This window comes from Chroicocephalus ridibundus, chromosome 1, assembly GCF_963924245.1.
Source record: "Chroicocephalus ridibundus chromosome 1, bChrRid1.1, whole genome shotgun sequence".
Taxonomy (NCBI): domain Eukaryota; kingdom Metazoa; phylum Chordata; class Aves; order Charadriiformes; family Laridae; genus Chroicocephalus; species Chroicocephalus ridibundus.
In genome coordinates, this window is record NC_086284.1 from 163,377,576 (window position 1) to 163,404,108 (window position 26,533).

General features: G+C 39.7%; 1 protein-coding gene across 2 annotated transcripts; it reads left to right on the forward strand.

Annotated features, from left to right (window-relative positions):
• Positions 1-10,237: 10,237 nt before the first annotated feature.
• On the forward strand, positions 10,238-26,524 carry NCF4 (neutrophil cytosolic factor 4). Of its 2 annotated transcripts, none has more exons than XM_063321934.1 (10): positions 10,238-10,946; positions 17,471-17,555; positions 18,757-18,910; positions 19,211-19,281; positions 20,044-20,171; positions 21,183-21,240; positions 22,954-23,052; positions 23,794-23,924; positions 24,018-24,083; positions 24,871-26,524. In XM_063321934.1, exons 3-10 carry the CDS (start codon positions 18,757-18,759, stop codon positions 25,097-25,099), a joined length of 936 nt encoding a protein of 311 aa, XP_063178004.1. In that variant the 5' UTR covers positions 10,238-10,946; positions 17,471-17,555; the 3' UTR covers positions 25,100-26,524. The 2 variants fall into 2 exon arrangements, with proteins under 2 accessions (XP_063178004.1, XP_063177997.1); XM_063321927.1 differs by lacking the exon at positions 10,238-10,946 and adding an exon at positions 15,509-15,715.
• The last annotated feature ends 9 nt before the right edge of the window (positions 26,525-26,533 follow it).

Genomic DNA, 26,533 nt, shown 5'->3' on the forward strand with positions numbered 1-26,533 from the left:
GTTATAGAGATGCTTCAGTCCCCTGATCATCTTCGTAGCCCTCCACTGGACTCTCTCCAGCAGTTCCCTGTTTTTCTTGAAGTGGGGAGCTCAGAACTGGACACAGTGCTCCAGATGTGGCACCAGGGCAGAGCAGAGGGGGAGGATGACCTCCCTTGACCTGCTGGCCATGCTCTTTTTAATGCACCCCAGGGTACCATTGGTCTTCTTGGCCACAAGGGCACATTGCTGAGATGTATCATCTCTGTTATTTTTCTGCACTTCTGTTGATGTTTCTACCCTCTAATTTGGGAAAGAAAGAACAAGTAGCAGGGCATACTAAAAACCTCATTGATCTCTGAGGTAGTGTACCTCCATGTCTTCCATTACTATTGTCTGACTGTCTTGGGATTTATTGTTCCAACAACACTTTCTCCTGTTAAAGGGCAGGCAACCGAAACACCAACAAACCAACAGTTTGCATGAGACCACACGATAGAGTGGCACAAGAAATTGCATCTTGCATCCTGTCCTGGGATAATATCTTCCAAAGTGGACCATACTCTTCTTTTTTGTTGCTCTAGATCTTGATTGTGAGAAGTACAGCTTGTGACAGCAGTTTCACTGCCCGCAGCAGCGGGATCATCCGTTTCACAGAGAGGATCCATTTGTTACTTGACCTCTTCTTTGCTACCAGGTTCACCCTGTGTATTGCACAGAATATTGTCTCTTTTCAGTTGGGCTTCTCTTACCCTTTCTTAATAGAGCTAAATTTTTTCTAATTATTAATATTATTCATAAGTGAATTTATTAGAATAATGCTTAAAGCTGTAATCGGAAGAGGCAGGGGAAGGAGAGTGGCTCTTGCTTTTCCCAGGAGAGGGAAAGTTTGCTAATGCCCTGTGAGGGAATGACAGATGATTTCTCTCTCAGGTTACACACGCTCTAAATCCTCTTCGCCATTTCTCTCCAGCAATGAGGAGACAGATGCTACTGTAACAGCACAGAACTTGTGCGAATCCCTTACAAGGACCCTTTATTACTGCTATGAGTAAAAACAAGCGACTCGCTTAGCCTTTCATCCTATTTTTAGAGAGGTTTATGTTTCTGAAGGACATATTTGATTCCCTTACATGGCTTTGGCTAGTTTTCTGTTGTTGACTTTTTTTTTTTTCCCCCTTTTCTTTTAGTGTGATATGGGAGGATGAAGGTGGGAGAAAGCAAGCGTCTGTTTCTCTGAGCTGTTGTGTTGGAATTTGTTAACCTGACATTTTGTGTGCTGTGATGTGCCCAATTCCCTTTCTAGCTGTTTCTAGTAGCCATGGGGATACAGACATCAGAAATCACACTTCTCACACACACTTTCTGTTCTGAAAAAAAAAGCTGGTGAAAATGATAGACAAATGATTTTGGAAACATATCTTTGATGTGTCCTCAGAGTAAATGCTATGAAGTCTTTGGAGAGGAAATTTGTTTTTGTTTCACCAGTTTACTGTAACCTGCTTTGCAAGAATTGCTTTTACATCCAGAGAGCTGTAGTCTCAACTCAGTTGTCTTTTTGGGACCTGAGCCATCTTCCATATTTGTCATTGGGACTCTTTCTGCCGTTTTTAATGGAGAAATTTCACCAGGCCCCTCTTCTAGAGCTTTTTACAGAAATTGCAAAGACATAAGGATCAATTAGTACCACTGAATAATTACCCTGTAGAGAGAAGCCCAATATGTTAGGAATTTGATTGACAATATCGGTCTATGTGGGTTCTAATCTCTTGTTATATATCAGTGCCTTCTGAAAACTACTGACGGTTTAGATTGCAATTGCTTTCCCACACATAAAAAATCTGTATCTTATGCCATTTCCTCTTAAGCATCCATGTTTTTTCTATGTGCTTTTTTCTTTTTAAGGAAGAGTACATACTGGATTGTCCCTTTTTATGTTTTGTTTTGTGTGTCTGTTTGTTTGTTTATTTTGTGTGTGTAGGGATACATAATTGTCCTCCTTGTGACATGGAAGAGCCATAGAAGTTCACAGTTCTGGAATAATAAGGGATTATCATATATTGTAATCAAAATTGACCAATTATTGATGTTGACATGCAAATTATTTAAGACACTGTATTTTACTACTCACTAAAAGCAGGAGTGAGAGCAGGAGGGATATCTGTTCTGATAATTATTTATGAGTGTGAGTGAGAGAAGCAAACAAGGGACTGGCTGATAGTGTGAGGACAAAGACTGGGGAACAGATACATGTGCGTATGTGAGATATATTGATATATGTAGATTAATACCTTTTCACCACATGTGTGTCAGTTGGAATGGATGTCTCGGCATGCATGCAGCCTTAACCTAAGTGTGTGTGTACATATACCTCCTCCATATATAATATACACACTTGTAGCGGAACGTATGTACCTGTGTGTGAATTTATGCACATGTATGCATGCACACACCTGCTACGGAATTAAAGGACAAGTTGTTTCAATAGTTCAATTCTGGCTCTTATAAAATCAGGGAAATTGTGGTGATCTTGAAAAATGTGTGGCAGCTTTGAGAAACCTTTAGAGAAAAGCACGGTTCTCCTACCTCTTGGTAAGTGGAACACTTGGAGCTTTCTGTTCCACCTCTCCTACCAGAAGTGCATCTGATACACTGTACAGGGATTTCAAAGTTTAATTTAGCTTAACTAACTCTTGGCTGCAATCAACTGCTGATAAATTTAGTTGGGGGATTAGGGATCCTTAAAGACTAATAGCTCCTTAAAAGGAGCCTGAAGATGAGACAGCAAAACAAAAACATCTGCTAAAGTCTCCCTTAGAATGGTAGCACACCATACAGCCAGAGTTTAGAGAAATAAATAGGTTGCTTTCAGGCGAGAAGGGATTTTTGTAGATAAAGACACTTGGAGAAAGAAAACCAGATGTGTAAGTATTTAAGAGAGTTGATCCCTTTACAAAGTGAAGGAAAGGATATCCTGATTGGAAGTAATACCATATAGCAAATACCCTTCTCCTGTAGTTCTAGATAGTTTGCTAGACCATAAAAAATAGCTATTGTTAACTCCTTTTCCCCATTACATCTTTTTTTCATAGACTGTCATGTTTAGATAAAGTCTTTACACTTCTGTGGCAGCATTAATTCAAGTCTGAATTCTTAAGCGTGGCTACCACATCTTCTTAACGCACTCTGTGGATAGTAAAGTGACCAGTACTTCATATATGCAGCCAAAAATGCAGACTGAAACCAAATCAACACAAGAAAACTCAGTCAGATATTTATTTGGAGAATAGACCTATTAGAAATCACTAGAAGCTTCTTTTCCTAAGTGCTTCTTTCTCAGTTCTGTTCATATTGCTTCACATTTTGTAGACCCAGCTGTCACTTAGGCCTTTCGTTAAGTATTGTACTTCGATGTCTCATAGCAAGGAACAATTCTTGTGTCAAAGGCACTGTGATCTTGCACAGCGTTCTGCTTTATGCCTAACTTTTAAACTATGAATAGTCCATCTGAAGCCAGATTTGGAGCCTAAATGAGAATCCAGTAACTATTTCATGCCTTTTTTTTTTTCTTGCCTTCTTCACGCAGCTTTCTGCTGTCCCACAGTTACATTTTTACATTCTATTGCCCAAGGGCCCAAGAAAGGAGTTAGGTGAGAAAAGGTTAAAAAGAAAAAAGTATTTGAATAATTATTATTCAAATTAAGATGGAGTAATCATTTGATAAAATTTAAATCTGCTTAAAAAGAAATGTCCTTTCACAGTGTTTAATTATCTTGTGGGTTTAGCAGCTGGATGGCTATTATTTCAGCAAAGAGTTTATTGAGATTTGAAGAAGGATTATAAGTAAAAGTAGAGTATCTGCTCTTTGCCTAGCTAAATCTGGTGGTCTTTGAAAGCATAAGACAATCACCAGCAGAAGTAAAAATGTGAACTATATTGCCATGGCAAGGAAGTGTGCTTTGTATTCAATTTTTTTTTTCTTTTTTCTTTTTTTTTTTTTTTTTCTGCAACATATGGAATAAAGCACTACTGGAAAGAAAGTATTCAGAGTAGAAATACAGGTCAGCTCTGATGAATCATGAGCGAGAGAAAATAACAATTTTTCTAGTATAAAGATTTCTGATGTTCATAAACTCTTTGTATAGTTACATCATGATATAGGTGGACTGGTAAGCGTACATGAACAGTGACTTTTGTGTAACTGAGAGCAAAATTACACTGAATTTTCAAATTATGTCTCTGAAATACCAGTTGGACTTATGTAGTTATGTGGTGAAAGTGTTATCTTCTGTGATTCTTGTTCTCTGAACCAGACATGTTTTTAAAACTCTGCAGCCTTTCTGATTGTTCACTAGTTAATGGTCTTAAGAGTCCAATTTCAAGTTGTGTACATTTGTCTTCATCCTTTTTTTCACTGTCAGTCATATAGGCAGGCATGCTAAGTTTCTATAACCAATCTATTTCTTACAGTAAAACTCTTGATGTCTAAAGGTCACAGCACTAACAAGAATAAAGAGACTGAAGGTAATGGGAGCCAAGCTATTTAGGCAAAAGAAAGACTGAAGAACTATATTTATAGCTAATAAAATTATTGCAGATCTAGTGCTTGTGTGGTGCATAAGTTTAGTCTCTCTACCCATTTTCATGGTAGCCAAATTCCCCTCCTCCCTCCATTTCAAGCACCGAATACTTGATGCGTCAGACACCATTTAAAGAAGGCTGCTCCATGGTACCTTAGGCATCAAACTCTCTTGTTTATTTTACATGATCATTAATGCAGACCAGGCTTTCCCTGGGATTACCAGATCAGTTTATGGGCTTCTTGGTCATTCCAAAGCTTCCTCACACACTTGATACACCTGCTGACAAGAGAGAGCTGACAAAGCAGGAACGGGCCCAAAGCCAAATATTTAGCTGCTCTTTAGGGGAGGTGCCTTGAAGAATTATTTTCTGACTCAGGATCAGAGATTTAGGACTAGAATAAAGGGTGAGATAGGGATCAAAAAAAGACAAAAAAAACATGACATGGAGAGGAAAGTAGGTTGGGGAGGAAGATAGGTTAGGAGAGGGATGAGTGCCACAAGGGGGAATGGTGAGGAGGGAAAAGTTGGTGTTCAAAGAGAAAAGAATTTGTAGGTGCATGAAGTAGGTAGTATAAGCAAGGCACAGAGGTCAGTTGATTGCTTCTTACTGTCAATCCAATCTGAATATCCACCAATATGTTTCGCTATGAAGTTATTAAAGTTAATATTTTTAGAAGTCTTGTTTTTAGGAGAACTTGTGTTTCCTCCCATTCCTTTTTTTTTCTTTTTATACATGAAATTTAATTTTATAGCACTGTACCATAGACTTTCTGAAACGTTCACAGTTGCTAAATGCCTGTGAGATTTTAATTTATGGCAAGCATATTGTCTTGGATAAAGTGACCAGTAACTCTGATGGAGACTTTCGTTAGCTGAAGATAGCATCTGGTATCTGAACATAGAATAAATAATGTTAGAAGGGGCCACTGGACATCATCTATGCAATGGCCTGCTCGAAGCTGGGCTAATATAAAAGATAGATCAAGCTCGTCTAGTCAAAGTTTGCAAATCTCCCCGGCTGGAGACCTCATAGCCTTTCTGGGACGTTGTTCTAGTGTGCTGTTGAATTATTTTTTCTTATTTCCAAGGAGATCTTTGCCTTGTTGCGACTTGTGATTCTTGTCTTCACCCTTATTTGTCCTCTGTTGAACTTTATCCAGGTTGTCAATATTTCTCTTGTTTTGGGGGCTCCAAAATTAGTGATAGTATTCCAGATACAGCTTTATAAGCACTTAGTAGAGAAGAAAAATAATTTCTCTTGACCTACTGGCTACTGCTTTGTTAATGCAAAAAAAAAAAAAAGAAAAAAAAAAAGAAGTGCATATATATATATATATATAGAAATAAAGGAGATAAACAATGAAGTTATATGAAAGAAGAGGAAAAAGCAAGGATTTGAGCAAAGCTTGCAAGTATCATGGATCTGAAAGTGTAGTTGGGCTAGGCAGCCATGCTATCAGGCAGTGTAAAAAAGGCTCTGATCTATCAGCTTTTATAATGGAGAGGTCTTGGCAAGGAATATTGCCACCTCAGGACACCTGCAGATTTTAAGTGCCAATACAGTATATCCCAGGCAGTGCCCATGAGGGCAAGATTCTTACTCGTCAGTTTTCCCTTCCCCTCTCCTAATGTAAATCATTTTGGCTTATCTAAGAGACATAATTTATGGCCAGCCTGCTGGCTGGTCAGCTTCACGTCTCTCATAAATTAGATAGCCAGACACATGTGGGTCAAGTTTGGAAATGCAATGTATGTCTTTAGAGGAGGGGTGGATTCTTCCCAATCCTTCTTTACATTTGATTGTTTCTACACATCCCTATTTTTATCTTTTTTGTTCCTCTTTTTGTCATGTGCATTGTCCTTGTTTTTCCTCTCATTTTCTTCTTTTTCTCCAGTTGAGAATGTTGATGGCTGTGACAGATCAGTATATGAACTTATCTCACTTTTATGCCTAATCTTTTGTGTAGCCCACCCCCCAGAAATGGAATAAAGAATTACGTTCCTCTTCCCAGTCTTTCCTCCCCTGCCTTGTTCTGTCTACGTAGGCACATATTTCATGATGAGAGGAACTGCAACGAAAGTTCTCTGCGTGTCAAAGCTCACAATGTTCTGTTGCAGCTGAACAGCAGTAAAAGTCCCAGCTCTTCTCAAATTCTCAAGAAAGATTATATTTAGTCTCAGATAGGTCTGTGGGCTATAATCGCACTTGCTGTACAGCAAGGCCTGAGATCTGTAATTTTTAAGACCAGGTCTGGTCTTAATTCTGCTGGTCAACATAATTATAAGAGAAGAAGCATTAGTGAGGAGGATGCTGTACCATGCAAAGAAATCTTTAGGCAGTGCAGTTTATTTTTTGTTCTGGTGTAAAGTGTTTGCAGTAGAAGTTATTGATGTAATTCTGTTATCAAAGTTCTTCTTAACCTGTAGTTTCCTCACTGTCTATTGGCTGATGCAGTTCAGAGAAAGAAAAGTTGGAGTTGGGAGAAGACAGTGGTATGGAGTGTTCTTCTTCTGGCATTATCAGCACCAGGGTAGAAGTACGTAGTATCAAAAATGGGTCTAATTCAAGATTTTCTCTACTGTGGAAAGTGATGATTACACTGAAAGACTTCAGCAAACTTTGGTCCAGTTAGCTGGAAGCAAAGAAAGATGTCTGGCAACAAAGGCTTTTCTAGTCAGTTAATGGGGATACATCCAGTCCAATCCTCTTTTGAGTATGATCAGGCCAGGTTTTGAAGGTTACTTGTCCATTCTCATTTTAGTGGAATATATTTCAGGGCAGTTTATCTCTGTGAGGTCCAGAGATGTTAACGAAGGTGGGGAGAAAGAGGCACCAGTTTCTCTTTTAAACCCTTGATTATAATCCTGCAGAAATCACTTCTTATTGTGTCTCAGGGTAGTATTGGAAGAGCCTTGTGGCCAACAGCCTGACTGAGTACTAGAGCAGACAGATAGAATCTAATGTGGGGAAAAAAAAGGACAAAAGCGAGTGCCTTAAGTTGACTGAGTCTTTGTAATTGCTGGCAAATTCACTGGACCGCTCTGTTGACAAACAGGACAAGCAGAGCTGGAGATAGATCCCTGGTAGATCTGAGAGCCAAAAATCAGCCAAACATCTTGGACAAGTTTGGAAGCTTCTTTCTTGTTTGGCTCCTTTCCTTCTCCCTTCCCCCATTTCTCTGCAGCAGAAACAGCGTGAAGGGTGTGTACTCTGGCAGGCTGTTGGAGGAGTCTCTGGCCTCAAATTACACAGCATGAGAACTCTGTGCATAAAATTAGCAGCAGAGTTCTGTGTATTAGGCGCCAGGGAAAAATGTCACATTCAGCAGAACTCAGAGGCGAGAGGTGGAACAGAAAGAACTGGAATGGGACATCAATCCCCCTCTACCTTCTACTGTTTTGCAGCAGACACATCTGAGAGTGTCAGAACCAGCTGGCTTGGAGCAAAGATTGTTTGGGTAGTAAATAGATTTTATTGCATGTCGTAGTAACAGGGATGTTTGATTTTTCTCTTCCTCTCTCCCCCCTTCACTTGCTCTTTATTCTGAAGATCTATTAATTTTTTCTCTTTTTTCAAGGAAATCACTTTTAGCTCATGAAGAAGTCCTGTTGACACACAGTTTTCTGCTCTCCTTTCCACCTTCCTGTGGTCTGATTCCTGGTGAGAAACCCACTGTAGTGGCATTACATTTGAATTCTGCAATAGCTTACACAAGCTGTTTGTAGTGAAATCTGGAAAACTAAAGAAGGTGCTGGCAAACAGGGCAAAGGCACTTAAGCAGAGAGAAGCAGCTATTCAAGGGCTAGATTCTTTAGATATTATCTCAGTAGCAGCTATCTCATTCAGAAAAAACTGTTACAGAAAAGGTCACGCTTTGAGGGTGTGTTTTGGCTCCTTCCTTACATCATAAAAGCAGTAAAATCCTTGCCACAACAGTGTTAGATTGCCCTGAAGCATATGCATGAGAGAGGCTGCATTAGCATCTGTATGTGGAGATGGATTGCCAAGAGACATAAATGTACGCTTGCCTAAATTGTTTGGGGATGTACATGTACACACATACATCCACTGTGTTGTCAGAATGCTTTTGTAAGACAAAGTTATCAGGCAGCAATGCTGGTTTAATGTGTTCCTTCCCTTTCGTTCTCCATATTGATTTCTGTGCTGTGAGCTGGGCTGGGAAATTGATCCGTGGCTTAAAAAAATATTTTTACAGCTGGACCACTTAGCTGATGTGTTTTGCAGCACAGCGTCAGACGTGCCTTCCAGTGGGGCAGGAAAAAGCAAGAGTACGTGAAGACAGGGAATTTCCTAAGCTGATACTCTCACCGTATAGTCATTTCTTGAAATCACAGCTTCAAATTCCCCCATTACCTTTGTTTGTCTCAGATTATTGTAGCAATCCACAAGCAGGGTGATGTATTCCTGGGTTAGATACTGCTCTGAGACAGACGGCTATTCTTCATTTTGTTTCCTTGTTCTTTTCCATAGTAGGGCAGGCTTCTGCTGTTCAACATATCTGATAGTTTAGCAACTACGTTCTTTTCTAAGGGTTCCGGAATCAGTTCTAAGGCCTGGCATCAGAGCATTACTGGTACATTTTTAAAAAGCTACATATTTATATTGTTTTCAGTTTGCACTGTAGGTGATTTTTAGTGCTAAGGCTTGGGTTGCTAAGGATAATGGTTGTAATTTCTCACTTTTCACCTGACTTTCCCAAAGAATTATACTTCTATTGAGCCTTTTTCCTTCTCACTCTTGCCCATGAGGAAAGTATTACTGTCAGCCCCATTTTACAGATGGCAAAGCTGAGGCACAAGGAGTCACGTAGCAAGCCAGTGGCTGAACTGAATACAGTTAATTGAGGTCTCTTATTTAGACCCGGCCTCAGGTAACAAGGCAGCCTTCTGTCTCTTGAGGTATTGGAGACACAAATTCCAGCCTTCCACACGTGAAACGGTCAGACGGGCAGCTGGCTTGAGAACAGTTTGCTTTTTGGTACAATAAGCTGATGGACTCATTCCACAAGTTTATCTGTCAAGGAATAAAGGCTGAAGTAATAGAAGACCAGTAGGTGAGGCAGCAGGTGAGGCAGGCTATAAGTATACGCTGTGAGGAATACTGACAGAACAGAACTTTGAAAATTACAGGATCTTGATACTTATTGCCTCTATATTTGCCACTTGCCTGCCTATCCTAATCTCTAGCCCCCTTGCCCCCCAATTTTATTAGGGAATATTGTCCTAATTTATGAACGATTATAAAATGAGCCGTAAACTCTCTATAATAAGCAGACTGGATGTGTCTGCACCAGAAAATTGTGCTGCTTTGACTATATCAGTGTAGCTTAAGTAGTACAACTCCCCTAGGGTAAAGACAATTATACCAGTGTAAAAGTGCATATCCAAATATAGCTCAGTCCCGAATGGGAAGGTACCTTTATACCAGTAATAACTAGGTCCACAGTAAGGCACAGATTTATTTCCTTAACATTAGGAACCTGAGGTGTCAAAATTGGGAATATGGTTATTTTATAATTCATGTATATTCCAAGGAGACAGATAAAACCTTCAGAGGGGGAATTGGCCCACTTGAGGTCTGATTTACTGGCCAGTAGTGCCTGTCTCTCTTCTCTGTCTGTTCAGAGAACTTCCACTTAACTAAAGGCAGTTATCTAAAGTTTCTAAATTAAGTAAAAGGAATTTGGTCACAGGATTTCATCAAATGGATGGGGAAATTAAACTATTAGGAACAGTGTAGGATGGTTTGAATGCATCACTGCACAAATTTTAGCAAATCCCAGCCCTATTTTGAGATTTGGGAAAGTTCAGTGATTTTTTTTTTTTGAGTAATTTTGACAAGTCTTTTGAACTTGCGAAACAGATGAAGCAGCGTTTTATTTGTCTTGAGTAGCAATAACTCCAACAAATTTTTGACTCTCAAGATGATTAGGAGACTAAAACACAGAGACTTTCCTGCCACAAAGGGTCACTGCTGCTATGCACACACAACTAGGGAGTAAGCTTCTGGAGGAATGGTTGTAGGCATAGCTCTCTCAGGAGTTCTTGGATGGAGCTATCCTGCTTCTTTGTCTGGAATGGACAGTTACCAGATTTTGACATTGGTAGTTGACTGGAGCATACAGGTCCACCTCCAGCTCACATCTGTCATACACAGTAGCAGCAGCAAGCTCTGCCCTATTTCTTCTCTGTTTGCCTTTTTTATTCTGGAAGTAATATGCTATCTGGATGAAGAAATGTTCTGTTGCTGTTTCTGAGCTTCCGTTTTTCTCGCTTAGCCTAGTAGTGGGCATCAATATCCATCTGAGCTCTGCAAGAAAAAAGAGTCCCATTGCTCATCAAGGAGAAGCTACTACTGTTCTGGTAAGACTTCCTCTAACTCTACCAATCTTAAGTGATCCTACTATATCAGAGAGAAATCCTGTATTGTTTTAAAAGATTTTTAAAGGAAGCACATTTATTGTAAAGGAAGAATTGTTTCCCACAGAGAGGAATATCACAATATTGCCTGTGATATTGCTATGCATAAGAAAAGCTGGCAAGATCTGGCTATGGCATCATAAACTAACAAAACCCAGAATGACACTGCTGAATGCATATTTCCAAAATAGCTAAAGCAAAACCTCACTTTCTGGGGTATTTTTTCCTGTAATACTCATTCCTTGTTTTGCTCAAGCAATTGAGGTGCCAAAGCCAAGATTCAGTTATGGGATTTAGTTTGATGTTCCAAGAAAAATGTGATTAAAAAAAAAAAAAGGCTGCTGTTTCTTTGCTGTTTGGTTCTGTGAAGTCCTTTCATGTTGAGTAGTAGTTTATTCTAGAAATGACACCATCAAATTCCACTGTCAGGAGCAGCAGGAGATGCTGACCTTTAAATTTCTTTAGTTCACGATGGATTGTTTAGCTGTGTTTGTATCAGCAGGGCATGATCATAGTCCTTTTCTGCAAATGCCTGCTAGTTACTTTTCATCCTAAACAAGGATTCATGGAAACTGTGTCCAGATGTAAATCAAAGCAAATTTCTGAAGTTCTATTTATCTATACCCCTGTGCCTTTTTTCCTCCCAACACAATGTGTGACAGGGAGAGTATCCATGCACTCAACCAATGTGGATTGAGCCATTATCTAATGAAGAATACAAAACCAGTCAGCTCAGCTTACCTCCTCTTTGTTTTTTTGAGAAGTTCACAAAGATAGGAAATTCCAACAACTTCTGATTTTGTTTTGGGTTTGTTTTTTTTTTTTTTTTTGGGATGGGTTTGTTTTCAGCTGTCCTGAAAGCATATACTGAAGAAAGAGTCTTGTTACTTGCCATTGGACCAACAGCCTTCTAAGGATTTTCTAGCACTGCCTGCAAAAGAGCACTGAAGATTACAGGGCAGACATGAGTACCTTATCTTATGTAACTTTTGTCCACAAATTTTGCAGAGCTGTAATCCATTATTCATGAGCTATTGTAATAACGATAAGCAGTTTAAATATGACTGTATTTGAAAATAAATATTGTAAAAATGTGTTAAAACATTCTGGAAAGCTGATGGTTACCATAAAAGCAAAATCTGTATAGGTATGTAATATGACTGTAAAATGGCATATAGCCCCAAATCACTTTTCCCAAATCAGTGTTATCAGTTGCAGTTCAGCCTAAAGCAGCCACAGGAGAAAAGACACTCAACTGCTAATGATGGGTATTATGCTACAGAAACAAATATTCCACATATCTTCTGAAAACAGTAGGTTCAATGAAAGTATCTATCTATTTGATGTTCAACTTCCATGCAGTGATTGTTAAAAGGTTATTTCTTTTACAGATTAATCTGTGATGAGACCGGACATCTTTCAAGAATATTATTCTTTTTCACTTTATTCTGTCACTTAACAAATTTGTTCTATGGCTGGTGGTTGAACATAACTATGCAGCACTTTTTCTAAGATCAGGTGCATCAGAGAGGAGCCATTATTCTAGAGCATACAGACACGCACAGCCAAAACGATAGGGTAGCTGCTGCCCTCGAGGACATGGTATGTGGTGCTGTCATCAGAATTGATTCAGCTGAGTGTATTTGCTATATTCCTTTGATTTACCTTTTATTAGTGGTTCACGTATCTTTAGTGAATTCATAGAATCACAGAATGCTTTGGGTTGGAAGGGACCTTAAAGATCAATCAGTTCCAACCCCCCTGCTGTGGGTAGGGACACCTTCTGCTAGACCAGGTTACCCAAAGTCCCATCCAACCTGGCCTTGAACACTTCCAGGGGCTACATTCCCATTTTCCATTAAAATTCCATGCTTGCTCTGGCTGTTTGGTTATAGCTGATACTCTCTGATTTCCAAGGTGCTATGTATCCTTGTACAAGTATTTTCTAACAGCGTGTGCATTAGACAGAAGGCCAGAATTTCACAGCTCACAGGCGCTCACGGCCAAAATAACATAGTGGGTGCTGGACTGCGAAAAGGCATGTAATAGTGTCAGCATATGGTCCTGATTCAGTCATCTGAGGATTTTCTTAGTAGTCTCCTTTAATTAATTAATGTGTGAGTATTTCTTGCGCCTGGATGCCTGCTTTCTCATGCACATGGATAAGGGTTGATGCACAGTGCCGTGATGACCACGCCGCCCATGCTGTATCGGTGGGTTTGCTAAAACTGAGAGCTGAGTATGTCAGCTGATGAAATTGGATATTTTCCTAGTCCAGACGTATCTCTTGACATGGATACTGTCATTACGGTATCGATTTTGTAATGGACTTTTATTTAATTCATCAATAATAAAGTTATTATTTGAGCAGAGAGACAATGTGGGTTTGACGAGACCTAGCTCATTTCCTCAGCCCAAATAGTAGAAATTACTATTTCTGCACAATAGTAGAAACTGAGAGAAAACACCTGATAGTCGAGACACTGATTTGGCACAGAAGAACGTGTCAAAGCAGTATTTCAAATCTTTGGCTCTCAAGGTGAGAGCCTTCTAACCAATCAGCTATTCACTCTTCTGCGGTAGGAATCTGCCTTTTTGTCAGAAAAGAAGGTCTTGGTTTTGGTTTAGTTCAGAACAGGAAAATATTGCAGAATCAGAGACTTTCATAGCAGGTTTAGCATTAGTCTGTAGTATTATTTCTGGCTATAATCTCTAGTAGAGCGTAGTGGAATTGAGGAGCAGCTCTCAATTAGTTTTACTCATCTTACAGCAAAGCAGTTGCGTAGACAATTTGTCTGTGAGGTTGTCTGTCGACTTGTTCTTGAAAAGCCATGCCTCCAGGTAAACAATAAGCAAGTATTTTTGCATTGTGTCATATCTTCTGTCTCTTAAAAGATGTATCTGCATTGTATCTAGATTATCTTCCAAGAGATTTGAAAAGATTTGAATATCCTTTTTACAATTTTCTTGTCAAAACTATGATATGTGTCAAATATAACCAGTTGCCTTAAAAGCACCCCTCCAGCCTTTCTATTTCACTTCTATTAAAGTCTGTGCAGTTCTTGGGCTTTCTACAATCTTTTTTGCATGTGTCAGGAGGGCCCCTCTGAATTTTCATGAGTTCATATATATTGATCTTGTGATTAAGAGTTCTGGTCAAGGTGATCTGTTCCTATTTCCTTCTGAATGTCAGGAGAAAGCAAGAGGATTGCAGTTAGAAAACTTGATTATTGTCTCTCTCACTCGTGGCAAAGGGAATAATGAGCCTGACTTCAGGGTAGATGAGGACTGCACATTTAGCAGGCCTAACCAAGAAAATGGAATACACACAGAATATGAAGGTCTGGGGAAATACTTACATCCAATGTCACCACTTAAACCAACTCTGCTAAGTCTGTGTGGGCAGCACAGAAAATCCAGTTCAGAATTTTGTAGCTTCTCCTGGTCCCTTCTGACTAAAAGACACTAAATCCTCTCTCAAATTCTATAATGGTGCCTTCAGTTATCCACAGGAAAGAGATGGTGAAGAATTTACTTCATTAAATTGCATTGAAATGCAGTTTACTCTCAAGGCTGATGATTACAGTTGTAAAGAGAGTTTTATTTTGAAGGATGCTGGTTGACTTTGGCTCCATTCAGATGAGAATTTTTATACTTGACAGCGGAAGAAGAAGGAACCAAATATGTATTGAACATGAAAATGGAAGAGAGTCAAAGTCTGAAATGGGGAGGCAAAGATACTGTGCATGACAGCTTTTGACTAGGGCAGATAAGCTATGCTGCAACTTATCTGCAGTGTTCGGAAATGATGGTTTCCTCCTCACTTTCGTCATTTTATTTTCTGCTTGAAAGATTGTCAACCGTTGTTATACAAATGCTATATCACTACCCTTTGTGTACAAGGCAGGACAGTCGGGATTCTCTTTGGGTGAGATATTACCCTGTCTTTGTAGGTGGCAAATGTGGATTGTTTTGAACACGTGAAGCTGAAAAGAGTCCTCTTTCAAGGACTCATGTCTTACTTGCATTGATCCATTCTTCAAAGCTCATTTCTGAATCTGCTGTGCCTCATACCCTGGACCTGTATGTTTGACAAGGTCGAATTTCCTGAATGTGCTTTCTGCTCCCACTTGAAAATTTATTCTTTAGCTCCACCTCCTGGCTCTTGGTCCATGGAAAGTAGGTTTCTCGGGAATCACAGAGCCTCAAGAAGGATCAGAAGTATTCATCCTATTTTACAAACATTAGTGTAGAGGTGTATTTGGTGACATTTTGGCTGGGGCAAAACAGAATTTGTTGAGACCACTCATACTGGTTTTCCACTGAGGCAGATGTTTCGGTGAAGAGGTGGACAACGGAATACGTGGCTCTCAGTTTCTGCTTTTTGTTGGGCTTTTTGTTTCTCAACTGTGGCAGTTTCAATACATGACAGACATCACAAAAGAGTCTTTCTTTATGACTGTTTTTTCTCTAGTACTTCCTCAATCTCAAGGGGGTGGGGAGGTACAGAAGAAATCATCCCACACTGAAACATTAAAATAAAGATCTCTGAGGCCTTGCAAAGGAGTCTTGATTCACGCAGGGAGAATTGCTTTGACCGTGTTGATCCTATTCAACCAGGAACTGCCCAAGAAGTGGAGGAATAGAGCTTAGCCATCTGGATTTAAGAAGCTGAAAGCCATGTCTCTTCCCCGACAGCTGCGAGAAAAGAGGTAGTGTGTCTCTCCCTCCTCCTGCCTCCCCACAAGCCTCCATGTAACTGCTACGATCTGTTTGTTTAATTTGGATGCAAGCTTCTTTAATGATTCTAAACAGCTTATTGTTATCGTTGTTTCCAAACTATTAGGCTGCTCAGTGTGGAGCAGACCATTTCTTAAGTTGGAGTGGACTTTCTTTCTTCTTTTCCTGGGGAAAATTCACCACCTAGGACATTAGTGTGTCATTGTCCTCTTCATAGCTGCAAACAATTTCCCTTTTACTGGTGTTTGTGATATGACTAATTATATCTCTTGATTTCCATAACCACATCCCTCTTCACAGTAAGTGGCAGTATTTAGGGTGTTGTGGGTGGTGCTGATTCATGTCATTCTCCCCGTACAGCAAGCTATTGCAAGACTTTGCATCATTACTTCAGCTTTCCAGATGGGCTACGCATTGTGGAAGCCCCTGCTTGGGATATTCTCCTAGCAGAATAAACTGAGCCAACTGCTGTGTTTTTTGTATTATCAGAATATTGAACATCACAGCAGCTTGGCATTTCTTAGATGATCCATTTTAAAGTTTCTCTTTCTCTCTACCTCATTTATTATCCTTTTTCCTTCATTCTTGATCCTTTTTACTGAAATGTTAATATAAATACCATTTTAACAACATTGAGTTCTAAGATTTAAGCAAAGGTGATTTTGTTTCTGTTTGTCAAAGAGGTAGAAGGTCCCGAGGAAAAGGCATGTGCCAATCCATGCTGGTTTACTGTGCGGACAATATAGTCCAGAAACATGAGAGTGTGGTCATATGGCTGCTCTTCGGGTGTTCCCGCGGGGATACTTCCTTCTCTCTTGCTTCCAATCCAATACTTTCTGGGATCAGTAAAGCTTATTCTAACCTTGCCCACTATCATGTGTTCCTTCACACATTTTTGACATTTTCAAACAATTATCTTTGTGCTTGCTTCAGCTTATCTGCTGTGACTGGGAGGTCTCCCTGTAAGTATTTGCGAGGCTACTTGTTCTTTTTTTCAAAGCCTCTCTAAGAGTGTGCTTTACTGTGATATTTACAAGAAAGCTTGACAACATTTTCACGGCTGATGCAGGCATCACTGCTTATGATATAGAACATAATAGAACTAATAGAACATACAGAACTTTGCTTTTTTTCCTGTTTGTGCTTATCCTTCTTTCTTATATGTATAAGGTACATTGTATGCATCTTACACGTAGAGTGTAAGGTTTTTAGGAATTAGCTTTGTGCTGGCAGTTTCTAGAGCACCTAGCACAACACAACTGTTTCCTATTCCCTACAGTAATGCAGTAATAATAACAGCATAAATCATGGTATATGATGATCTCCTTAGAATAAGAGATATTGCTGCAGAGTTATTGTAAGACTACTAGATCCTGTAGGAAGGATTAAGAATGCATCCACAGTTCATCATGTTTCTCAGGAAAAACTTACCAGATCAAGTATTTCTTTTGTAGTCCTGCTATTCTAGCAAGCCTAGGAACGATAGGGATGTTTTGCAGGCTTGATGAATCTTCACAACGGTCACTGACTTGTGCTGAACTTATAGAAACTTGGCATCTCAAGATCAGATCTTCAGAGAAAAAGAAAGACACCACGAGTTTCTAACTTCTTGGTTTTGACACTATACAATGTGAAGTTGCCTAACTATCTTTGTTCTGTATGGCATAGAAACCTCCAAAGGCTGGTGCCAGCATGAGTAACCTAAATCTTTTGTTCTTGCTTCACAGTGATTTTGACCAGCTTCCAGATGATGTACCTGTTTCAGCTAACATTGCAGACATTGAAGAGAAGAAAGGCTTTTCTAATTATTATGTAAGAAGGGAGATTTATCCTGTCTCTATATGCCCTCATCTGTGACTGGGTTGGTTGTGGGAAGCAAAATGCAGTTAATCTGGTGTAGTTGCTTTTTGGCATGAATAGTTCCATGCGGAGAACTTCTCAGTGCTGCTTTTTTTCTAAAATGGAGGTTGGTCTATCACAGATTTAGTCTAAAAATTTGTCTGGGTTAAATGTGACAGAGGTATCCTCTAACACTGCTTGTTTTCTAAATTCTTACCTAATTTCTGATTTATTTACTGTTAGAGTGCTGCATCTTTGGTGAAGATAGTGGAAAAAGAATTCAAAGAGGGTAGAAGGGCAGGGTCTTCATTATTGCATGGTACTGGCAAGTTAGGACGCTTCCATCTCCACAGAAGGTAGCATATTAATAAATCATGAAAGAGCACAGAGGAAGGGAATAGTAGGGAAAGGCAGTGTGAGATTTTCTGAAAAGGGGTTTTGGATAAGATCAGCTTAGTCTGAATTCTGCAGGATGTGCTGCTTTTGCTGGAGACATTGCTCATAAAACTTTCCTACTGCAGTATCCAGGTTTTTCTCTGGAATATAGTGATGTTTGGTTTCTCTGTCTTTATGTTTTCTGAAGGATCTGGCTGCAATGTGATTCGGAGGTCAGTGCATGGAAATCATGGGCTCCTTTAGAGCAAAGCAATTTTGGCAAGAGATAAGAAATAAGAAAGTGGTTGGAGGAGGTCAGACCATCATTTCTGCAACTGTGTACTTTAAAGTCAAAAAGAAGTATGAAGGCCTCCAACTCTGAAAATCAATTCATTTAGATGTTTGTCTATAGATTTAGATGTCCAAAGCATCCTACTGTAAAATGTTTGTATTTATCTTCCTAAAATGTTTTGTTTGTGACCGAGGGAAGGTGTGTAAGCATAAAGTAGTATCTAGTGATTTCATGTGTTCTTGTAAGTTTATGTAGCAGAAAGTAGCCACAGGGACAGGATTCACAGGAAAGCTGGACCCACACATATACCGCACTCTCTAGTGCTAACTTGTTTTCTGATACTTGAGCCTGCAGATGCTCAACTGAAGTCTTGATTTACACTCTGCCCCTAAAACAATATTCCCACTAATGCAGAACCGATTTTACGTTCCTATTGTATGTCTCACTTTCATTTGGTAAGTATTTATTAGTATGAACATCAGCCTGAATGCCTCTTCTCTGTTTCAGATGTTTGTCATTGAAGTAAAGCTTAAAGGTGGTGGCAGATACCTGATTTTCCGACGCTATCGTCAGTTCTATGCCCTGCACACCAAACTAGAGGAGAGATATGGGGCAGAGAGCAAAAACAGCCCTTTCACCTGCACACTCCCCATATTGCCAGGTAAGCTGCCAGTACCAAATCTGTGCATGACTAGCAGCTTTCTCAGCCCCAGGCTGTCCTAAAGAGGAGTGCGTTGTAGGGAAGTAGTTGTGACAAAGAACTAGCTCCCAGCTGCGGATGATGGAGAAGTCAAGTTCCATTGGCAGTCCCTCCACTTGTGGTAAAGTTCATTTAGAAACCTAAAATCCTTTAGAAAATGTGTATTTACTTGGAGATCCTACTTTCTCCTGATTGCTTAATTTCTCTGACAGACTCCATTTTTTTTTCTTCAATAACTGTCACGGGTTTTATATTTTCCAGGAAAAGTTTATGTTGGGGCCAAAAAGGAAATAGCTGAGAACAGGATTCCTATCCTAAATGTCTACATGAAGGTAAAACTTAATTTTAAGGTAGAGATTGTGTTGAGCGCTGCAGATACTTACCCCCTGAAATCACCTAAGAGAGACAGTACTGTTGTACTCCTAGGTATCTGCTTCTCTCTGTATTGTTTTTCCTGACGACACAGTGTCCACACTATGGGACAGCCCACAGTCCTGTTCCCCAGATTGTTCAGACTGCAGGATCTGCTGGAGTACGCAGTTCACAAAGGCTCACTCCCTGCCTTCATATAGATTATCCTTACAAAAAAAAACCCCCAAGATGTATGAGAAAGTGGTGAAACTCCAGGACTAGGAGAGTGAGGTGAGCTTCTGGGTGTACCTGCTCTACAGTGAAGACACAAGCCAGTAACATCGAGGAGAGAAATTCTTTTTGTGAAGGTTAACTGAAGACCTGACTTTAAATCAGTGAAAGTCTGAAGCACTGGCCAAGACTTCCAGTACTTAAGATTACCTTCTTCCCACAGTCATTCATGTTCTGAAGGGAAACACAAAGAGCAATTTACTCCTTCTGCTGTAAATCAGGCACAAAAAGAGTGAAGCAATACATTGGCCAACTCCAGGAGTAAACAGGAGAAACTGTCAGCTGTTCAGCTGTGTCCTGCTGAGCGAGAAGGGAGAGGAGGGAGATTTCTGGCAGTAACGAGTATCCTTCATGATTCTGTAGGTCAGAGAGGCATATTTGTGACACGTAAATAAACAGAGAATTGGTCTCTCCCACTGTTACACTCTGCTTCCTACTTGCTGTTGGCACAGAACCTACTCTGCCTACCCGTTTGGGTGTTGATGGATGAAGAGGTCCGGCTGTTCTTCTACCACTCAACCTTTGATGGTGAACAGGTGCCTCACAGACTGAGACGGCTTCGCCCACGGACACGCCGAGTGTAAGTGATTGATGTGTTTTTTCAGCATTGCTTGACGTAAGAGGTGCTGCCCAGTTTTCGCAGGGAGAGATGAGGATCACCACTGTGTTTCCCAAGTAAATCCATGAAGTCCTAAGATGAGTATCTTTGTGGTAGAGTGAATGCAGGGTATTTCTTGTTTTCAGTAATCTCTAACTTTTAAAGTGGATGTGATACTCGCATTAAAGGAAAATTCCAAAATAGGAGTATAGCTTGCTTTTAAAAAGATGCTGCTCAGGTCTATCTCCTTGATAATTTTTTAATGGTAATACCTACTATAATACCTACTATAATGTGCAGAATATACAGGCCAAGCTTAAGGACATAGGCTTGCACCACTGAACTCAATGTGAGTTTTGGCACTGAATTCAGTAAGATCTGGTTCAGACACTAAATGAAACTAAATTTGTTCCTGTCCTTTGTCTAAACAGGGGCCTGTCCTACATAGCAACATTGACACCCCTTTGGAGAACTGCTAAGTAGACGTCTTACTTCATTACCCTTCAGACAAAATAATTCTCCTTTCAACATAGCAAAGATGGACCCACTTCTTTTTCACTTACCTCAAACAGTGCAAAAACTGCACGTGTGTCTGCATTCCTGGCTGTGTGTATGATGGCAGAATTTGAACTGGATGCCATAAATGCTAGAAACAGGGATGCCCAGAAGGCAGAGTAGGGGGGCTGAGCAGTGCTGTGGAAAAGAGGTCCAGGATACTGACTGTATTGAAAATTCCATCTGTTCTCAGCAGCAGACATCATCAGATTGCTGCTGCTCTGCTCTGAAACAGAGAGAACTGGGGCAATGTTGTTGCATCCGTATTTATTTTTTTTCAGTGCTGCAAACAGATTCTCTCTCATGCAGTTTCTCCAGTGATCTACGGCTTGTCTGCCTCTTAAATAATGAAAATGCAGACACCGTACTACTGATCATGTAGTATTTTTGATGACTAGGAAGACATACTTACCTCCCTGTTGTCTCCTTCCTTTGCAGTAAGAGCATTTCACCTCAAGTGCCTATTTCTGACCGCACGGCAGCTCCACGGGCTGAGGTGAGTACTCTGCACAATCTGTCATAAGATGGGAGATTAAGCTCTGTTTTACTTTGGTGTCTCATCGATCAAGTTGCCTTTTCCAATTAGAGCTTGGGGAAAGAAGGGAAAGTGAAATCGACACAGGAAAGCAATTGATTTTAACAACAGGGAATGAAACAAAAGGTGGAAAGCAGTGTTCTGTTCCTCCTCACTTGAGTAATAACAAGGTCCATTGTGGAGTCAGAATGACAGGAGGTTTGAAACTGAGAGACATAAAACCATAGAATTGTTAGGGTTGGAAGGGACCTTAAAGATCATCTAGTTCCAACCCCCCTGCCATGGGCAGGGACACAACCCACTAGGTCAGCTTGCTCAGACCCTCATCCAGCCTGGCCTTAAAAATGTACAGCTTGCTGCCAAATGGTCCACGTTTACATAGTGACACACATAAATTAAATTTTAAACAAGCACAAGCTTCAGTCTCATTGATTTCAGCAGAAGTTTAAAAGCTTTGCAGGTGAGGCATCTTAGTATTTTCTGTAACATAAGTGTTTTACTGAAAAGTGCCTATACCCTTGTCTTTTGCTGTATATTGTCTTGGTATTAAGCACATGGAATGGCTTTGTAACCAGCACTTGTCTGAGCATGTTCTTTCTTCCTGGAACACGTGACTTTGCCATGTGAGATTAAAAAACCCGATGCAAGTGCTTGGAGGTTTGTTGGTTTTGTTTTTTACACTGAGTATGACAGGTCTTGGGTGTTACCTAGTAACTTATTAATATTGAATATACCTACCATAACTTTTCAATAGATGAAAAAAGGTTTTTGAAAGAGTTATTAGCGTAGACATATGAACGTCTAGCACAACAGTAGCCATTGTCTTTTTTTTATTAGGAGAACTCTTGGCATTAACAAGACTGAAAGAACCATCTCAACACAGAATAAAGAACACCATTTCATTTTTGCTCCTCTAAGAGCATTTAAATGCCTACCGTGTTCTCTAAGAACAATGAGAGATATGCATTTTTGATAACTCAGCCACTTTATTTATTCAAGGACAGCAGGTTAGGGTGGTAGTATCTGCTTAGCTCCTTTCCCACCCCCACCCCCCCTTGAAGCGGGCATCCAAGTTCCATTTTAACTACATGTCAATTTCCCAGACTTCCCAAATCTCTCTGTTCAGCATACAGGCTGAAAGCTAGATGTAAAACCAAAGTTAGTTACCTTTAAATTAGGACACAACACTTCTGCATTTTTTTTGAGGCTCTTCATGATATTTTTCAGCAGAAAGCTGTAAAACTGCAACCAGAAAAGAAACATATTTTTTTTCAGTTCTCAGGATTTCAAGTTTTCAAGTTGTGAGTTGTCTTCAGCTCTATTGACTTACTTGCTTTTAAGTGTTTTCAACGTCTTGATATTTATTTATTTATTTCTCTGGTGCTCAGTGTCCTGCACTTTAAGAATCCTAGCACGTAGCGCCCTCAGAGCCGTGTTTATCCTAGTGCTTTAACCACTTCTTCAAGGCATTTTTGTGTGTGATGAGTAGGAGAAAAAATTGTGGGAACTATAGACTACAGTTACGTATGTGGCCTTTCCCCAGAAATACATCTGTGAGGACAAAGTACATACTATGGTGCTGCTTTATGCTCTTACCCCAAGAACAGAACAGAAAGAAAGATTCACGTTTGTAATTCTGTGCATTAATAATTCCAGTGTTATTACTTTCCATAGGCACTGTTTGATTTTTCTGGAACCAATAAAATGGAACTCAGCTTCAAGAAGGGAGACTTGATCTATCTACTTAGCAGAGTAAACAAAGACTGGTTGGAGGTAAGACTGCGATAGCGGTACTGAATTATTAGCATATCTTGAAATACATGACTGGAAAGGGCTCTCCTAGTCCTTGGGACCTGTCTCCCCCTTTCAAGGAGAAACTGTATCATAATCAGGTCTTACTGTCAAGAATAAATACTTGACTCCAAATTTGAAATTGTTTCCTCCCTTGATGGTTTTTAGCTTACCAGTTTTCTGCCCTCTAGACTTCAGTTTTCATTTGCATTTGCTTCTGCTGGAATGTTTTTAAATTCTTTGGAAGTGATTAGAACACAAAAAGGCCACAGAAAGGAGACGGAAACTCCATTTCAGCGATTAATTGGTTTCTTGCCTCAGGGTGAGTTGCTATATACTTCATGCTTCATACCACAACACACGTCAGCCTGATTAGAGAGAACTTGGGCAATGCAGCAGTGTTCTTAAAAAGGATGAGGAGAACATACTGCGTGTTTGCCGATATCATATCTCTGCTTGCTCAAACACCACGACCTTCCTTGGTAACCATCTGATTTTAATTTTTTACACACTGTTTCACTTCCCCGCCTTGTATTTGACTATGCGATTGTATAATCTTTTTGTAGGGATACCATCAGGTCACTTCCATGGCCTTTGTTTTCTTGATTACAGGAGAAAAATTTTTACTGTTGTTTCCATGGAAATTAATTGAATTCCAGAACTTACTGCATGTGGCCCAAACTGGCATGGTTTTCTTCATTCTAACACTTCCTATTATTCCAGGGAACAGCTAATGATGCCACTGGGATTTTCCCATGTGCTTTTGTGAAGATCATAAAAGATTTACCACAGCAGGAAGACACAGTTAATAAAGTTCGCTGTTATTACCATGACGAGACTATGAGCACTGTCAGGTAGTAAGAAAATAGTCTTCCAGTTTACTGCTGAAGAAATGACAACAATTCTCTTGTCATGATATATAATGAATAGATTTGTTCTTGTTATAGGGATATTTCAGTGGAAGAGGATCTGAGCAGCATTCCATCATTCAAAGATCTCATGGAATTGATGAGGTACAATGCAAGCAGTCAGTTGTATGTTTAACATCATTTAAACGTTTCTGAAGTTCCTTCCAGTCCTAGATTTTCCACATTCTGCTTGGTCATCACCATGTTTTGGGTGTGAAATACTTTTCAAGTGTCCTGAAGAAGTTGCATTTTGACTTGGCCTAGGGCCATCTGTGAAGACGCTAGTCTGCCTTGGGATTGTCAGTAAGGATGGATGCCGCACACTTCTAACTGAATTATGCTGGGTAGAAGTTTCCATTTCTTGTTCTAAGACCAGAGCCATACCCCCATGCAAGGATCCGATATACCTCTTCAGGAGGCAGGACACCGCCTTCTAACACCTGGTAAACTAGTGTTAAACTAGATTAATCTGGTGTTGGAACATCAAAACATTAGAACAGCAAATGTTAGTGATAGAACACCTGTGCTAATATTCTTCCATTCCTTAACCTGCCCTCCCCTCAAAAAAAGCAACCATAAGTAGGCAAAAGTGGGTCGTAACTACAGTGAGCTCTTGTATATGAGAATTTTATCAAACTCACAGATTAATTGTGACAGGCATGTGGTGTTACTGCAAATGGTTCTCGGTTCTAACAGTTTTCTTAGCTTAAACACAATACAGCATGAATGTGTCTGTATCATTTCTAGTACTAGCGTATCAAGAATGCCAAGACACACAAGGCTTTGTGTGGCTTTTAGCAGAAGGAATTAGGTTGCCAGTTTACTGTTAATTATGCAACACCTCCCAGGCGTTCCTTGATTTCTGGGGATCAACCCATTTCTTTTCTGCCAGGCGGGAGTTTGACCAAGATGACATTGTTTTGAATTACCGGGACCCTGACGGTGATCTGATCCGGCTACTCTCCGATCAAGATGTTGAACTCATGGTGTCTCAGAGCAGGAGAAGGCGATCTGAGAAGCATTTCTTCCCTTGGAAGCTGCACATCACGCACAAAGATGACTTGGGTGTCTACAACACTAGTCCAGGAATAGGTGCTACTCAAACAGTAAGAGCAACATAAGCGCTATATAGAAATGTCCCAGTAGGTAGCTATACAGTCCTTCTGTAATCCCTCTCTGCAGACAGTTTCCTTTAACAAGCCTTTGAAGTAGGCTTGAAAGGAGTAATTTTTAGTAATATATTACCTTTCAATGCAAAATCTGTACTTACTTAGCTTTTTCAGCTTTTTAGCACTCCTCTGTAATAGAGACGTCTACATAGAGCTCACAGAAAGTGAGGAACAGAGAAATAAAATCACTGGCCGTATTCGCAAAGCAAGTCAGTGTTAGCCTGCAATAGAGGTTTAGTGTCCTGAGTCTCAAGACCTGCTCTAATCTCTATTCTTGCTCCCAAAGCTAATTATTTGTCCAGAATGTCTTCATAAGCTTTTTTTCTAGACTGCCATAATTTTCTCTTAGCTTGCTGATATGAAGGTTTGTGTGCCAGTGCTCATGAATGTGCAATTATTTCTGTTACTTGGGAGTCTGACTGGGCATTCAGAGCTTGTCCTGGAAGCATCAAGAAAACTTTTTTATATTTCAGTGAAGAAATCGCAGCCCACCTTTGCTTTCTTCTTTCTACTGACCAATATTTTGAATTCTGTGAATGAAACCCAGTACACCTGTGGTGTTCCTCATAGACCTTTTTGTAATTGTACAGACTACTTATTTCTGCATTCTGGGAAAATTTGTGTGATACCTATTCAAATAGCAATTTTTTCTCTGTCTGTCTTCTGCTTTCTGACATCTCATCGCAAAGTAGAACTAACAAGAAATTACTGTATCAGATTCTTCCACAAATAAAGTTACACATGAGTATATTTTATCAGTTTCTATTCAAAAGAATTTTTTTGGGGGGGATGAAGTAATTCTGCTCTTTTTTTTTTTTTTTTGTGTGAAAGTGAGATAATTTTAAAGAAGAGTTTGAAAGCTATTCATCTTTCCTTCAAGAGTCGTTCATTATAGAACAAAAATATATCTTGCAATAATTTCTTTGATGTTCATGCAATTAAAATACTTTCTTCTTGAACAAATATACTGCTGCTGATAAGAATTACAATTTATGTATGTTTTACATAAATTCTTTGATACCTAAAATACTGTATTTTAAAACTACCATGCAGTCATGATGTTAAAAAGATACCAAGTATAAATATAATCAGTAAAAAGTAAAAAGTTAAAAGAATTTTCGAACACCATGCTTTGGATTTGACTGTTAGTTTCTGTGGCATTAGGCTACACTTCCCCATTTAAAAAAATATTTGTCCCTGATCTGCTGCTGAAATTTGTACAGGCAAGAGGGAAGATTAACAAGTATCTGAAGGTACTAAGAAACAGTTAACTAATGATGGATAACTAACTAACCTGCCCCTCCCCAAACTGGCAATACAATGTTTTCTCTTTTTCTTAGATGTTACCTGTAATGCTATCAGGTAATAAGATCAACAATAACAATA